Source organism: Hemiscyllium ocellatum, chromosome 19 (assembly GCF_020745735.1).
Source record: "Hemiscyllium ocellatum isolate sHemOce1 chromosome 19, sHemOce1.pat.X.cur, whole genome shotgun sequence".
Lineage (NCBI taxonomy): Eukaryota > Metazoa > Chordata > Chondrichthyes > Orectolobiformes > Hemiscylliidae > Hemiscyllium > Hemiscyllium ocellatum.
Genome location: NC_083419.1, coordinates 37,866,602 through 37,879,200, shown reverse-complemented (window position 1 = coordinate 37,879,200; position 12,599 = coordinate 37,866,602). Strand labels below are relative to the sequence as shown.

Genomic DNA, 12,599 nt, shown 5'->3' with positions numbered 1-12,599 from the left:
TTGGACTGTGGGAGGAAACCAGAGCACCCGGAGGAAACCCATGCAGACACAGGGAGAATGTGCAAACTCCACACAGAGTCACCTGAGGTGGGAAATGAACCTGGGTCTCTGGCACTGTGAGGCAGCAGTGCTAACCACTGTGCCACCGTGCCACCCACTAAGGCTTTGGGTAAAGATAATAGCAAAGTTATAATATTGATCTTGATTGGTTAGATCTTGATTGATCAGGGCATTAAGAATTGAATGGTCAGACAGGAAAGTGGAATTAAGACCACACTCAGATCAGCCATGTTCTTATTAAATGGTGGAGCAAGTTTAATGAATTGAATGTCACAAAAGTTAAGTATTTCTGGAAAGTTCATAAAATTTACCAGTTTACTTATCTTTCAAATCCACATTGACAGAAGACATAGACCAATTTTCTGTATGTAATAAGAATAACTATGTATTACAAATAAATAGACTAACTAAAAGGTAAAGAATAGTGAACTGTCAGCATATAGTTAAGCCTCTAATACAATTGCCATACATGTACAAACACAGATACCACAAGAACATTGGGGTTATGGATAGAGAGAAAGGCTGGGAAAGCAGATCAATGGTCCTTGTCCAGAGTTTGCTGAAATAATCATTTTGGCTTGACAGGACTTGTTGCTTCTTAATCTTCGTTCTCTAGATACATTCACTTGCTTTTAAGAGTGCAGAGAAATTTATTAACATTTATACGTCCCTGACTTATTGGTGCAGCACAACAGCTTACAGCAAATGATGTGGGGAAATTAACCGGGTTTCTTCAAGCTTGAAGTTTTGTTTTTGGATTGCGGAGAAGATGGCTCCATCCTTTACCCTCTTTTGAACTTACCATCATTATGTTGGACAAATTCTTCAAATTATGTTCGCCTCACTTAAGCATCACTCCTGACCAGTTAACAACCTCCATAAACAATCCCCAAGGAAGTTAGTTGCAAAATAAATCAATAATGATGTGTCAGCTCTGAAGAGAAAGGCAAACGCCTTGTTTTACAAACATATGCTGACATACAATGCTATTCTGTTTCAGGAGTAATATGATTTTATATTTAGTTTAAATATGTAGTAAACTGTTGAAAACTCAACTGCTTGTTACTATGTGCCTTGTTAGCAGCTGTTCCTGCCTCCCACAATAAATCAATCTTCTGCAACTTGATTCTTCCAAATCTTCATCTTTGAGGTGCAGTAACAAAATTGGTAAATAGACTCCATGAAGAAATCATGGCATCCAAGATTGTTCTGGTCAAATACATTGGAGGTGTTTTCAAGACAATCATTATAATTATCTTTACTGAATTACTTTTACCTGTACTAATCAAACCACAAGCATAGAAATTCTTACAAATCACCACATGATCTGATTCTACAAACCATCAATGAAGAATCAACTAATAGTTCTGTCTGAAGGCACACGTTTATTTGTATATCCACAATGTTAATTGATGGAAACCTTTAATTCATTTTCTGCATTCATTCCTTATCAACTCATCTTCCAATGGAAGTAATGAGTAAACTGGAAATTGGCAGCACATGTCATCCACTATAACATATAGACATTGGGTATTTAGAAACAAAGTATTGTTACAAGTAAATAAGGTATTTCCACAAGAATTCAGCTTTTTCAAAACTAATAAGCTACTCACTGACTTAATTACTACTTTAGAATTTGGATTTAGAATTGCTGAAAAGTAAAAATAAGAACTAATACTCTGGGTGGAATTTAATTCCTCTGCTCCCCTCCTAGCATGTGGGATAAAAAGGTGTCAAATATAATTGGTTGTGAAATAATGAGTGGACATGCATCACCTTCCTAACTGCCTCCAATTAAGACAGGGGCAAGAAAGGTCATCATCATGTAGTCAGAAGTCCATAAGTTGCCCATTAGCAGCCAATTCATCCCATCACCACTTTTACTATATCAGTGGTTTGGGGAGAAGTGTGGTAGCACACACCACATTACAAGCTCAGAACATGGGATGGGATTGAACCCTCCTAAATCATACACTGTGCTCCATCAAATACCCGCTTTAAAATCCCCATCACTCTCCACAACAACCAACTCTGCCTGAATGGTCCCAACCAGAACCCCACCCAACTCATCTCTTGTGGGGATTGTTATAACCCCAACATTGGCCACTACTCCTCGAAACATTGCTGGGACTGAAGAGTTGCTAAAACATCTGATTGGCAAGCAGTTATTACAGGCAGCCTCTCTACATTTCAATGCAAAGGAACCCTAATAACAAGCAATTGATTGAATATTGGTTCCCTTCAGGATTCCCAAAAATGAACAAGGCAGGATTGCCATTAGTTTTTCAGCAGATGGACTGGGTCACAAAGTAATTTACTGGTGACAGCTATGTTTTCTTTTTGCTAACAATCAATCTTAATGAAGTTTTAAATGGCTTCTGTAACCAGATTTAAGACAATGACTAAATCCTCAATTTAATTATGCAACGTCACCTTTATACTTTTATCTACACCAAAGATTTAACCATGGAAATTCTCGAAAGAATTACATATTTCAACTTGATCATCATTCTATCTATTACAGAAACTACCTATTCTCAGTTCCAATGACTTAATAAGATTAAAACTGTCAACATTTTCAATGATATTCAGCTGATTTGCACTGCTAGTTTTATAGCAGTACAATAAGGTTGTTGTAGAGGACAAGAGGATCCATTCTACTTACCATCCAAAACAAAGTTCCAGTTGCAAAGTCAGCATAATGATCAATGGTAGATAGTACACTGAAGATCAAGCAAATCAACACCATCAAGAACCTGTAAATGTTTAAAGAAAAAAGAGAAAAATATGTGACATGTTGAAGTTAAAGTGAAATGATCGCTCAATTATGACCTCTGATTTTAATCACATTTCTATTTATTTCATTTCCTGTTAAGATGAAAAACTTATTCAACATACTCAAGATGCAACTTGTGCAGCAGTGAAGAGAATCAATAAAAATTATAAAGGCGTAATGAAAGGGACCGATTGAACAATTCAGTGAATGATTGAAATGGTAAATTAGAAGTCTACTTTTCCTATCCACTAAAGTCAATTAAAAGTGTGCACTGTGCAAAATTGGGATGCCAATTTGCTTTTGCTGATTTGCTGTTTCCGTGGAAGACCAATTTCACCCCAGTATTCTTTAAGCTCAAAAAAGTTGTTGGATTTTAAAATATGAGCTGAATCTATTTCTTTACAAACAAGATGTAAAAGCGTCCAATGTTTGTCCGAGAGGCAGGTAATGGAGTTATGAAATTCTGTGGCTTGCCGCACCTGTCTTGGGACAAATAGCCTGCAAAAGGGTTTTTTTTTCCACTCTGAATGGGCTGGATATAACTAGATCAGGCATACCACTCCTGGAAACCATGCAGACACATCTACAGAGTCTTCTGAACGCTGAGACAAACTTGTTAAAAGGCCAACCTCAACATTCTAGGAATTTTCTTTCTTTGTTCACGGGCTTTAGGCATTGCTCGCTCAATAGTCCTTAAGAGGGTGCTGATGAGCAGATATCTTAAAGCACAATAGTCTGGGGTTGGGTTACGCACTCTGAGCTGTTCGAAAGAAAATTCCAAATTTTTGACTTAGTGACCGTGAAGGATGGCACTATAGTTCCAAATCAAATGACATGTGGCTTGGAGAGGAAATTTCAGGTAATAGTTTTCAATACATCTACTGCTCTGCTCCTTCTGGGTGGCAGAAGCTGTGGGTTTGAAAAATTATGTCAAAAGGAACCTTCGGGCATTGTCACAGTGTACCATGTACATCATACACACTGTTGCTATGCAAATCATTGGAGGACAGAATAAATGTTAAAGGTATTGGGTGATGTATCTCATATGGGTGCTTTGTGTTGAGCTTCAAGTGTATCTAGAGTTGTTCTTGTTCAGGCAAATGGACAGCAGTTCATCACATTCATGGTTGTGCTTTACAGATGGTGTGCAGGATTTACAGAATTAAGAAGCGAGTTACTTACATGAAATTCCTAGCTTACTTCTCCTCCAATACCTGCCTCTCTCATTCCAGAAAGACAACTGCCCACAATATTCTGTCCTATTGTGACAGTATGCCACCTTTCATTTGACTCCTCACCCTTTGAGGGGAGCATCCAGACTCTGACTGGCTCAAGCATGGTCTTGACTGGTAGTGAAGGCTGCCCTGACTTACTGTGTAGTGAACTCTTCAATGTGACCGAGGACTGCTGACAACTACGACAAACTTCCTGGCTTTGCATCTGCTCCAAATGGCAAAGCAACAACAATATCAGGCTGGTTTCTATTGATGAAGGGGAAAAGTGCAAAAACAAGAAACACTGAGCATTCAGCCAGAAAGGAGCACTTATGACAGCAAGTGAAGACTCCGGACAGGCAATGTGGTCAATCCATGTGCTGGTTTACATGGATCTGAACACAATGTCCTCACTGCAACAATACAATGGTATTTCCTAGTGCAGCCGAATGGTGCAGAAGCATCCTGTAAGTGATCAGATATGTGCCATGAGGTTCTTTGACATATATTGATGCAATGTCTGTTAACATGAGGGGCATGTGGTTAGTGGCCAAAAAGCATGCCTAAAGTATTGCTGCCTGGTTTCCAACATGGAGGTTATTCAGAGAAATAGGTGAGATGAAATTGGCCAGGTGCCCAACATCTAGTTTGTTGGGCACGTTTTGCAAGATGTGAACTTACAAGTTAAAAAGGACACAAGGTGGGCCGAGGAGCTTAAAAAAATATTAAATCTCATCAATTGGCAATTCGCCACTTCTTGGAAAGAATCTTGCCATGCCTCAAGTGAAAAACATAAAAGCTGGGGCAGGATGATCTTGATATTATTGCATTTCTTGACCAGTCCCAGATTCCTTTAAGATTCCGCAGCTTGTGTCACTGACACAAGCAATCCATCATTCTTCGTGGGTCAATAATTGCATAATTGTTTGACACTCAATCATAAAACTAAACATATTTAATTTGAAATGCTTTTTACTCACTTCCACACAAAACGAAGGACATAGAAAATTACAGCACAGGGACAGGTCCCTCGGCCCTTCAAGCCTGCACCGATCCAGATCCTCTATCTAAACCGGTCACCTATTTTCTAAGGGTTTGTATCCCTCTGCTCCCTGCCCATTCATATATCTAGATACATCTTAAATGATGTTATCATGCCCGCCTGTACCATTTCCACTGGCAACGCATTCCAGGCACCAACCACCCTCTGCTTAAAGAACTTGCCACGCATACCTCCTCTAAACTTTTCCCCTCTCACTTTGAACTTGTGACCCCTAGCAATTGACTCTCCAACTCTGGGGGAAAGCTTCTTGCTATCCACTCTGGCTATACCGCTCATTTTGTAGGTCTCAATCAGGTTCCCCCTCAACTTCAGTCTTTCTCATGAAAATAATCCTAATCTACTCAACCTCTCCTCATAACTAGCCCCCTTCATACTAGGCAACATTTTGGTGAACCTTCTCTGCACCTGCTCCAGGGTATTCCTGATGAAAGGTTTTTGTCCGAAACATCGATTTTACTTCTCCTCGGATGCTGCCTGAACTGCTGTGCTTTTCCAGCATCACTCTAATCTAGACTCTGGTTTCCAGCATCTGTAGTCATTGTTTTTACCCTGCTCCATAGCATCCACATCCATTTGGTAATGTGGCAGCCAGAACTGTACGCAGTATTCCAAATGTGGCCGAACCAAAGTCTTATACAACTGTAACATGACCTGCCAACTCTTGTACTCAATACCCTGTCTGATGAAGGAAAGCATGCAGTGTGCCTTCTTGACCACTACTGACTTGCGTTGCCACCTTCAGGGAACAATGGACCTAAACACCCAGATCTCTCTGTACATCAATTTTCCCCAGGACTTTTCCATTTACTGTATAGTTCGCTCTTGAATTGGATCTTCCAAACTTCATCACCTCCAGATTTGCCCAGATTGAACTCCATCTGTCATTTCTCTGCCCAACTCTCCAATCTATCTATATTCTCTGACAGTCCCCTTCACCATCTACTACTTCACCAACCTTAGTGTAATCTGCAACCTTGCTAAATCAGACAACCCTATACCTTCCTCCAGGTCATTTATGTATATCACAACAACAGTGGTCCCAGAACAGATCCCTGTGGAACACAACTGGTCACAGATCTCCATTTTGAGAAACTCTCTTCTACTACTACTCGATTTCCTGTTGCCCAACCAGTTCTCTATCTAGTGAGAACATTCTGGACACCATGCGACTTCACTTTCTCCATCAGCCTACCATGGGGCACCTTATCAAACACCTTACTGGTCCATCTATATGACATCTACAGGCCTTCCCTCAATCAACAGAATTCTTTGAGGAAGTGACAAAATTAAGTGGGTAAGACATGACCTTCCCTGCACAAAACCACATTGCCTATCATTAATACACCCACTTTCTTCCAAATGGGAATAGTTCCTATCCCTCAGGATCTTCTCCAACAGCTTCCCTACCACTAACATCAGGCTCACCGCTCTATAACTACCCAAATTATCCCTGTTATTCTTCTTAAACAGGGGGATAATATTAGCAATTCTGCAGTCCTCCAGGACTCACCCAAGTTCAAGGATGCTGCAAAGATATCTGTTAAGGCTATTCCCTCTCTCGTAACCTGGGAGAGATCCAATCCAGACCTGTCTACCTTAATGCCTTTTAGAATACCCAACACTTCCTCCCTTACTTATGCTGGCTTGACTTAGAGTAATCAAACCCCCATCCTTAACCTCAACATCCATCATGTCCCTCTCCTCTACGAACACCTGTGCAAATTACTCACTAAGAATCTCACCCATTTGCTGACTCCAAGCATAACTTCCCTCCTTTGTCCTTGAGTGAGCCAATCCTTTCTCCAGTTACCCTTTTGTTCCTTATATATGAATAAAAGGCTTTGGGATTTTCCTTAATCCTGGTTGCTAAAGATATCTCATTACCTCTTTTAGCCCGCTAAATTCCTCGTTTCAGACTTCCAATATTCTTCCAAAGTTTCATCTGTCTTCAGTTACCTAGACCTTATGAATACTTCTTCCAATTAGCTCATCTCAGAATTTCACCTGTCATCCATGGTTCCCTAATCTTGTAATTTCTATCCCTCATTTTCACAGGAAAATGTCTCTCCTGCACTCAAATCAACCTCTCTTTAAAAGCCTCCCACATATTAAATGTGGATTTACCTTCAAACAGCTGCTCACAATCTACATTCCCCAGCTCCTGCCAAATGTTGGTGTGGTTAGCTTTCCCTGAATTTAGCACTCTTCCTTTAGAACCACTCTAGTCTTTGTTCATGGAGTATTCTAACACTTATGGAATTGTGATCACTATTCCCAAAGTCATCCCCAACTGAAATATCAACCACCTGGCCGGACTCATTCCCCAACACCAGTGGCTCCTTCCAGAGTTTGATTATTTACATATTGCTCTAAAAAACCCTGCTGAATACTCTTACAAATTCTGCTCCATCTCGACTTCTAACATTAAGTGAATCACAGGCAATGTTGGGAAAATTAAAATCTCCTATCACCTCAGCCTGTTGTTCCTATGTCTTTCCACATTGACTTCTGGTAAATACAGGGTTTTACCAAGCTAAGTCCAATTATTTGTCCCTTGCTTGCCAATTATGTCCACAGCTTGCTAATAGAAAATGGAAGGGCTTGGAGTAGCAGTAGGACAGGGCAACTTTCAGATGAGTATGCAGTCAGGCAGTTGCTGGACCCCTCAATATCCAATAATAGTAAATACAGAACACCTCGGTCACTAGCAGCACAAACTTGTATTCTTAACACCACAAAGTTTAACTTGCATAACAATCGCAAACTTCATCCAAAAAGAAATACCTTGAAAAGTTAAAAACAGTAGTTTCCTTCAATTTCTGATTCTCCTGTTCAATATCATAAGTATCATGCTCACGGTGATATGCAATTTCTTTCCTTTACTGCCATTCTTAATCAATAAACATATTGGATCCCATTTAATTTGGTTTCAAATAATAAGAACTTGCTGCCTAAAGGCAACCACAACTTTGAAATACAATGTGGGCAAATGTGAGGTCATGCACTTTGGTAGGAAGAATAGAGGTATGGACTATTTTCTAAATGGGGAGAACATTCCTCAATCTGAAGCGCAATGGGATTTGGGGAGTCCTAGCCAAGGTTTCTCTTAAAGTAAACTTGAGTCAGTAGTTAGGAAGGCAAATACAAGGTTGTCATTTATCTCATGAGAACTGGAATGTAAAAGCAGGGATGTGTTTCTGAGGCTTTATAAAGCTCTGGTCAAAAAACATATAGAGTACTATGAGCAATTTTGGGCCCCACACCTCAGGAAGGAAGTACTGGCCCTGGAGCAGGTCCAGAGGAGGTCCATGAGAATGATCCCAGGAATGAGAGACTTAACATGTGAGGAATGTTTGAGGACTCTAGGATTATACTATACTCGATGAAACTGAGAGGAATGGTGGGGGATGGTGGGGCAGGGGGGGAAGCTAGAATCTGATTGGAAGCTTGAGAATACTGAACTGCTTGTACAGAGTGGTCATTAGTAAGATGTTGCTACTGGCAGGAGAGACAAGGACTCAAGGGCACAGCATAAGAGTAAAAGGAAAGATCTTTTAGAATGGAGATAAGGAGAAACCTCTTTAGCCAGAGAGTGGTGAATCTGTGAAATTCATTGCCACAGAAGGCAGTGGAGGCCAGGACATTGAGTATATTTAAAATAGAGATAAGTTATTGTGGGAAAATGAGGTTCAAAAACCAATTAGCCATGACTGAATGGCGGAGCAGACTCGATGTGCAGAATGGTCTAATTCCTGCTATGTCTTATGGTCCAACTGACTACTGAATTCTGCACATACATAATTAACTAAATTACTCTGATGTGCAAAACTGCAAGTCAAGAAATTGAACATTTTTCCACACATCAAATCAATTACAGATTATTTGTATCTAATGTAATCTCCCTAAAAGGGCTACCAAAATGGCAGCTTACTAAACATGTCATTATGAATTTTTTTAAAAAAGCATGCAGGTGTTACACAGGTGGGCGGCACGGTGGCACAGTGGTTAGCACTGCTGCCTCACAGCGCCTGAGAGCCGGGTTCAATTCCCGACTCAGGCAACTGACTGTGTGGAGTTTGCACGTTCTCCCCTTGTCTGCGTGGGTTTCCTCCGGGTGCTCCGGTTTCCTCCCACAGTCCAAAGATGTGCGGGTCAGGTGAATTGGCCATGCTAAATTGCCCGTAGTGTTAGGTAAAGGGTAAATGTATGGGTGGGTTGCGCTTCAGCGGGTCGGTGTGGACTTGTTGGGCCGAAGGGCCTGTTTCCACACTGTAAGTAATCTAATCTAATCTAATCTAAATGGTACAGCAATTATGATCACTTCTTTAGAATTTCAAAATTCTACCAAAATTAGTGTAAAAGAAATTGATATAAAGTTATTGTTCACTCTTCTCCATCACCCTCAAAAAGTAGTACTTTTAAACTAATCCTATGGTTTACTATTCATTTCAAAAGATGCAATATCCACGTCTGCAGAATTAATTATGATTGTAACATCTTTTCAAATGCTGCTATTTCTGCAAGTTTTTGGAATATTAGCAGTTTTATGTTTTATTCTTGAAGTACAGGACCAATTGGTTAATTCTACTTTGTCAGGGTAATTGTCTCCAAATTTATGTTCAACCAGAAACCATTGCCAGTAGTTATAGTAATTTATTACTTCATATTCTTTCCTCAATCTCTGCATACCTACTGAACTAAAATTATTATGCTCTGACATAACAAGCGTCCTAGTTAGTATTCTGCTGATATACTAGTACAAATGTTTGAGTTAATGGACAACCTATGTATTCTAATCAAGTGAAGTTTGCAGAATGAAATCCGTAATGGGCTCATAAGTGTGAACAATCCACAAGGTCATTACAGGTTAGGAAAAGATTGTCACAGAAACATCAATAAACAAAAAGAGATATAATGTCCCTGAACAGCAATGAGATAAGTAATATGAAAAGTAGGTGTTGTTCAGTCTTCCTATTTAAACCTGAGATGATGAACAGTGCTGTGCCCACCAGGATGCTAAGTACTGACAAAAAGGTTTTTAATTTCCTCTGGTAATCTATTTAAAATAAACATTGCTAGTGACAGTACTGAAGAAAAGGGGACTCAATGAAATGTGTCTAGAGATCAACAAATTTGCTTGGGAAAGAAGGAAGATGTGAATTTTTCCAGTTCTTTAAAAACAAGGATGTTCCCATTCATCATTTACCATTTATCAGCAATACCTTGCCCTATTCTGAGGAAATACACACTTTCTTAAAAATAAAACAGCCGTCAATTCTCTTTTAAAGTTATGAAACCGTCAAGTTACCTCTGCAGAATTTCACTCTTTGGAATGGTTCATATGGATTACTACTAATGATTTTTCTACTAACCTCATTCCTCTCAGATTCTATTAAGAGATCCTCAGATTCTTTGCTGCTAACTATCACTGATGGCATCATTCAAATATTTATAAATTGGGATGGGAATCAGTATCTTCTCTCAATGCCAGAGGAAGTGGTAGAGGTGGAGTACAATTACAACATTTAAAAAACATTTGGAAGTGTACATGGATAGAAAAAGTTGAATGATATGGACCAAATGTAGGCAAATGGCACTAGTTCAGTTTAGGAACCCTGGTCGATATGGACAAGTTGCGCCAAAGGATCTGTTTCCATGCTGTATGACTCTGTGACTCCATAGAAAACAGAATAATTCTAACACTTGTTTTTTAAATGTTCATTTATGGGATGTGAGCTCACTAGCTAGGCCAGGACTTATTTCCCATCTCTAATTACCATCAGAGTTAATAGTCAACTACACTGCTGTGGGTCCAGAGTCACATATAGGCCAGACCAGATAAGGACAACAGATTTCCTTCTTTGAAGGGCATTAGTGAACTAGATGGATCTTTCTTGATGATTGACAATTAAATTGTCCTTCTTAGACTCTTATTTCCAGATTATTATTGAATTAAAGTGCCACCATCTGACATGGCAGGATTCAAAATTCAGGTCCCCAGGGCATTACTTGGGTCTCTGGATTAATAGTCAAAAAGTGTGGCATTGGAAAAGCACAGCAGGTCAGGCAGCATCAAAGGAGCAGAAGAAACAACATTTCAGGCATAAGCCTTTCATCAGGAATGTTCCTGGTGACAGGCTTATGCCCAAAACACCAACTTTCCTGCTCCTCAGATGCTGCCTAATCCACTGTGCTTTTCCAGTGCCATACTTTTTGACTCTGAAAAGTCCTCACTTTCTCTGGATTAATAGTCTAGTGATAACACCACTGGGCCATCACCTACCCCTAAATTTATTGGGTCTTGTCTGAATTACAGTCTCAAATGATTTATGATTCTACCACTTAGCACAGAACTATTGACTTATCAAGAAACAAAAATAGACATCAAATAGATGAATAATTAGATACAAACAGAATCTGCTGCAACTATTGAGTGAAAAATGTGAAGGCAAAATGTGAAGCTTGGTAAAGAAAATAAGCAGCACAACGGGGCAGAAGTAGTCAGTGCAATGCAAACTATAATATAACAAGGATATGATGCCAGTCTAAACTTGCAGTCCTTTTCTTAAATGTAAAAACACCATATCTTCGATAAATTGAAACTGCTAATACATGGTGGGAAAGGGTCCGTGGGCAGGGCAGAAATGAAAAAAAAGGACATTCTTTTCAGATGTTTAGGAATCAACATTTTTCACTGAGTATTCATTTCCTGCACAACATATTACTTTAATGTATCAGTTATTTTGCAAAGAATCAATATGGAAGCACAAGAAAAACCACAAGTTTTTTTCAACCCCCACGACTTTATTCATGCATACAGCAAGGCAGCATTCTGTTAATACTGCATCATACTCACATAAAGCTAATTTGGTATTTTTAAACCAAACACCTACATAATTTCTTTCCAAAATTATGTTAAACAGAGGCTCCATCTGCCTCCAGATGGATATGAAGGATTCCCATCATAACATTTTGAAGATGAGCAGCAGAGTGATCCCTGGTGTTCTGGCCAATATCTATCCCTCAATCAAAGTTAGAAACAAAAAAAAACCCATCTGGTCATTATCATATTCTTAACAACAGTTATAATGAAAATTATGTTGGTACAGTATGGATGTGGACATAACTAAAGCAAAAACAGAAGAGGAAGCATTAGCACATTAATGAATATCACTTAATCACAATATTGTATGAGATAATATATGGGATGCCCAGCCAAAGAACCTTGACAAAGATCATAGAATTCTTTGTTCGGCTTCTGTTGAAGTTGACAAGGTGGCTATGCATCCACCCAATGATCCCAGTAGGAAACTCAGTCTCCCAGTAGGGTATTTATAACGAAAAAGGTGCCAGACAATGGGTGGCATTTTGTCAGGAGCATGCCAGTCCTGAATGATGCTACTTCAACTCTTTCATTTGTTCCAGTTTCCTCCACCTGCTCCTATCCTTACTGAACTCAACTCACTCCAGCAAAATGGCTCTTGGG

General features: G+C 39.5%; 1 protein-coding gene across 1 annotated transcript in view; it reads right to left on the bottom strand.

Moving 5' to 3' along the window:
• kcnq1.2 (potassium voltage-gated channel, KQT-like subfamily, member 1.2) overlaps positions 1–12,599 on the bottom strand; it is a 358,931-nt gene that overhangs the window by 329,662 nt on the left and 16,670 nt on the right. Inside the window, exon 2 of the mRNA XM_060840067.1 lies at positions 2,726–2,816. Coding sequence (XP_060696050.1) covers positions 2,726–2,816 — 91 coding nt within the window. The remainder of the gene's footprint in view (positions 1–2,725; positions 2,817–12,599) is intronic.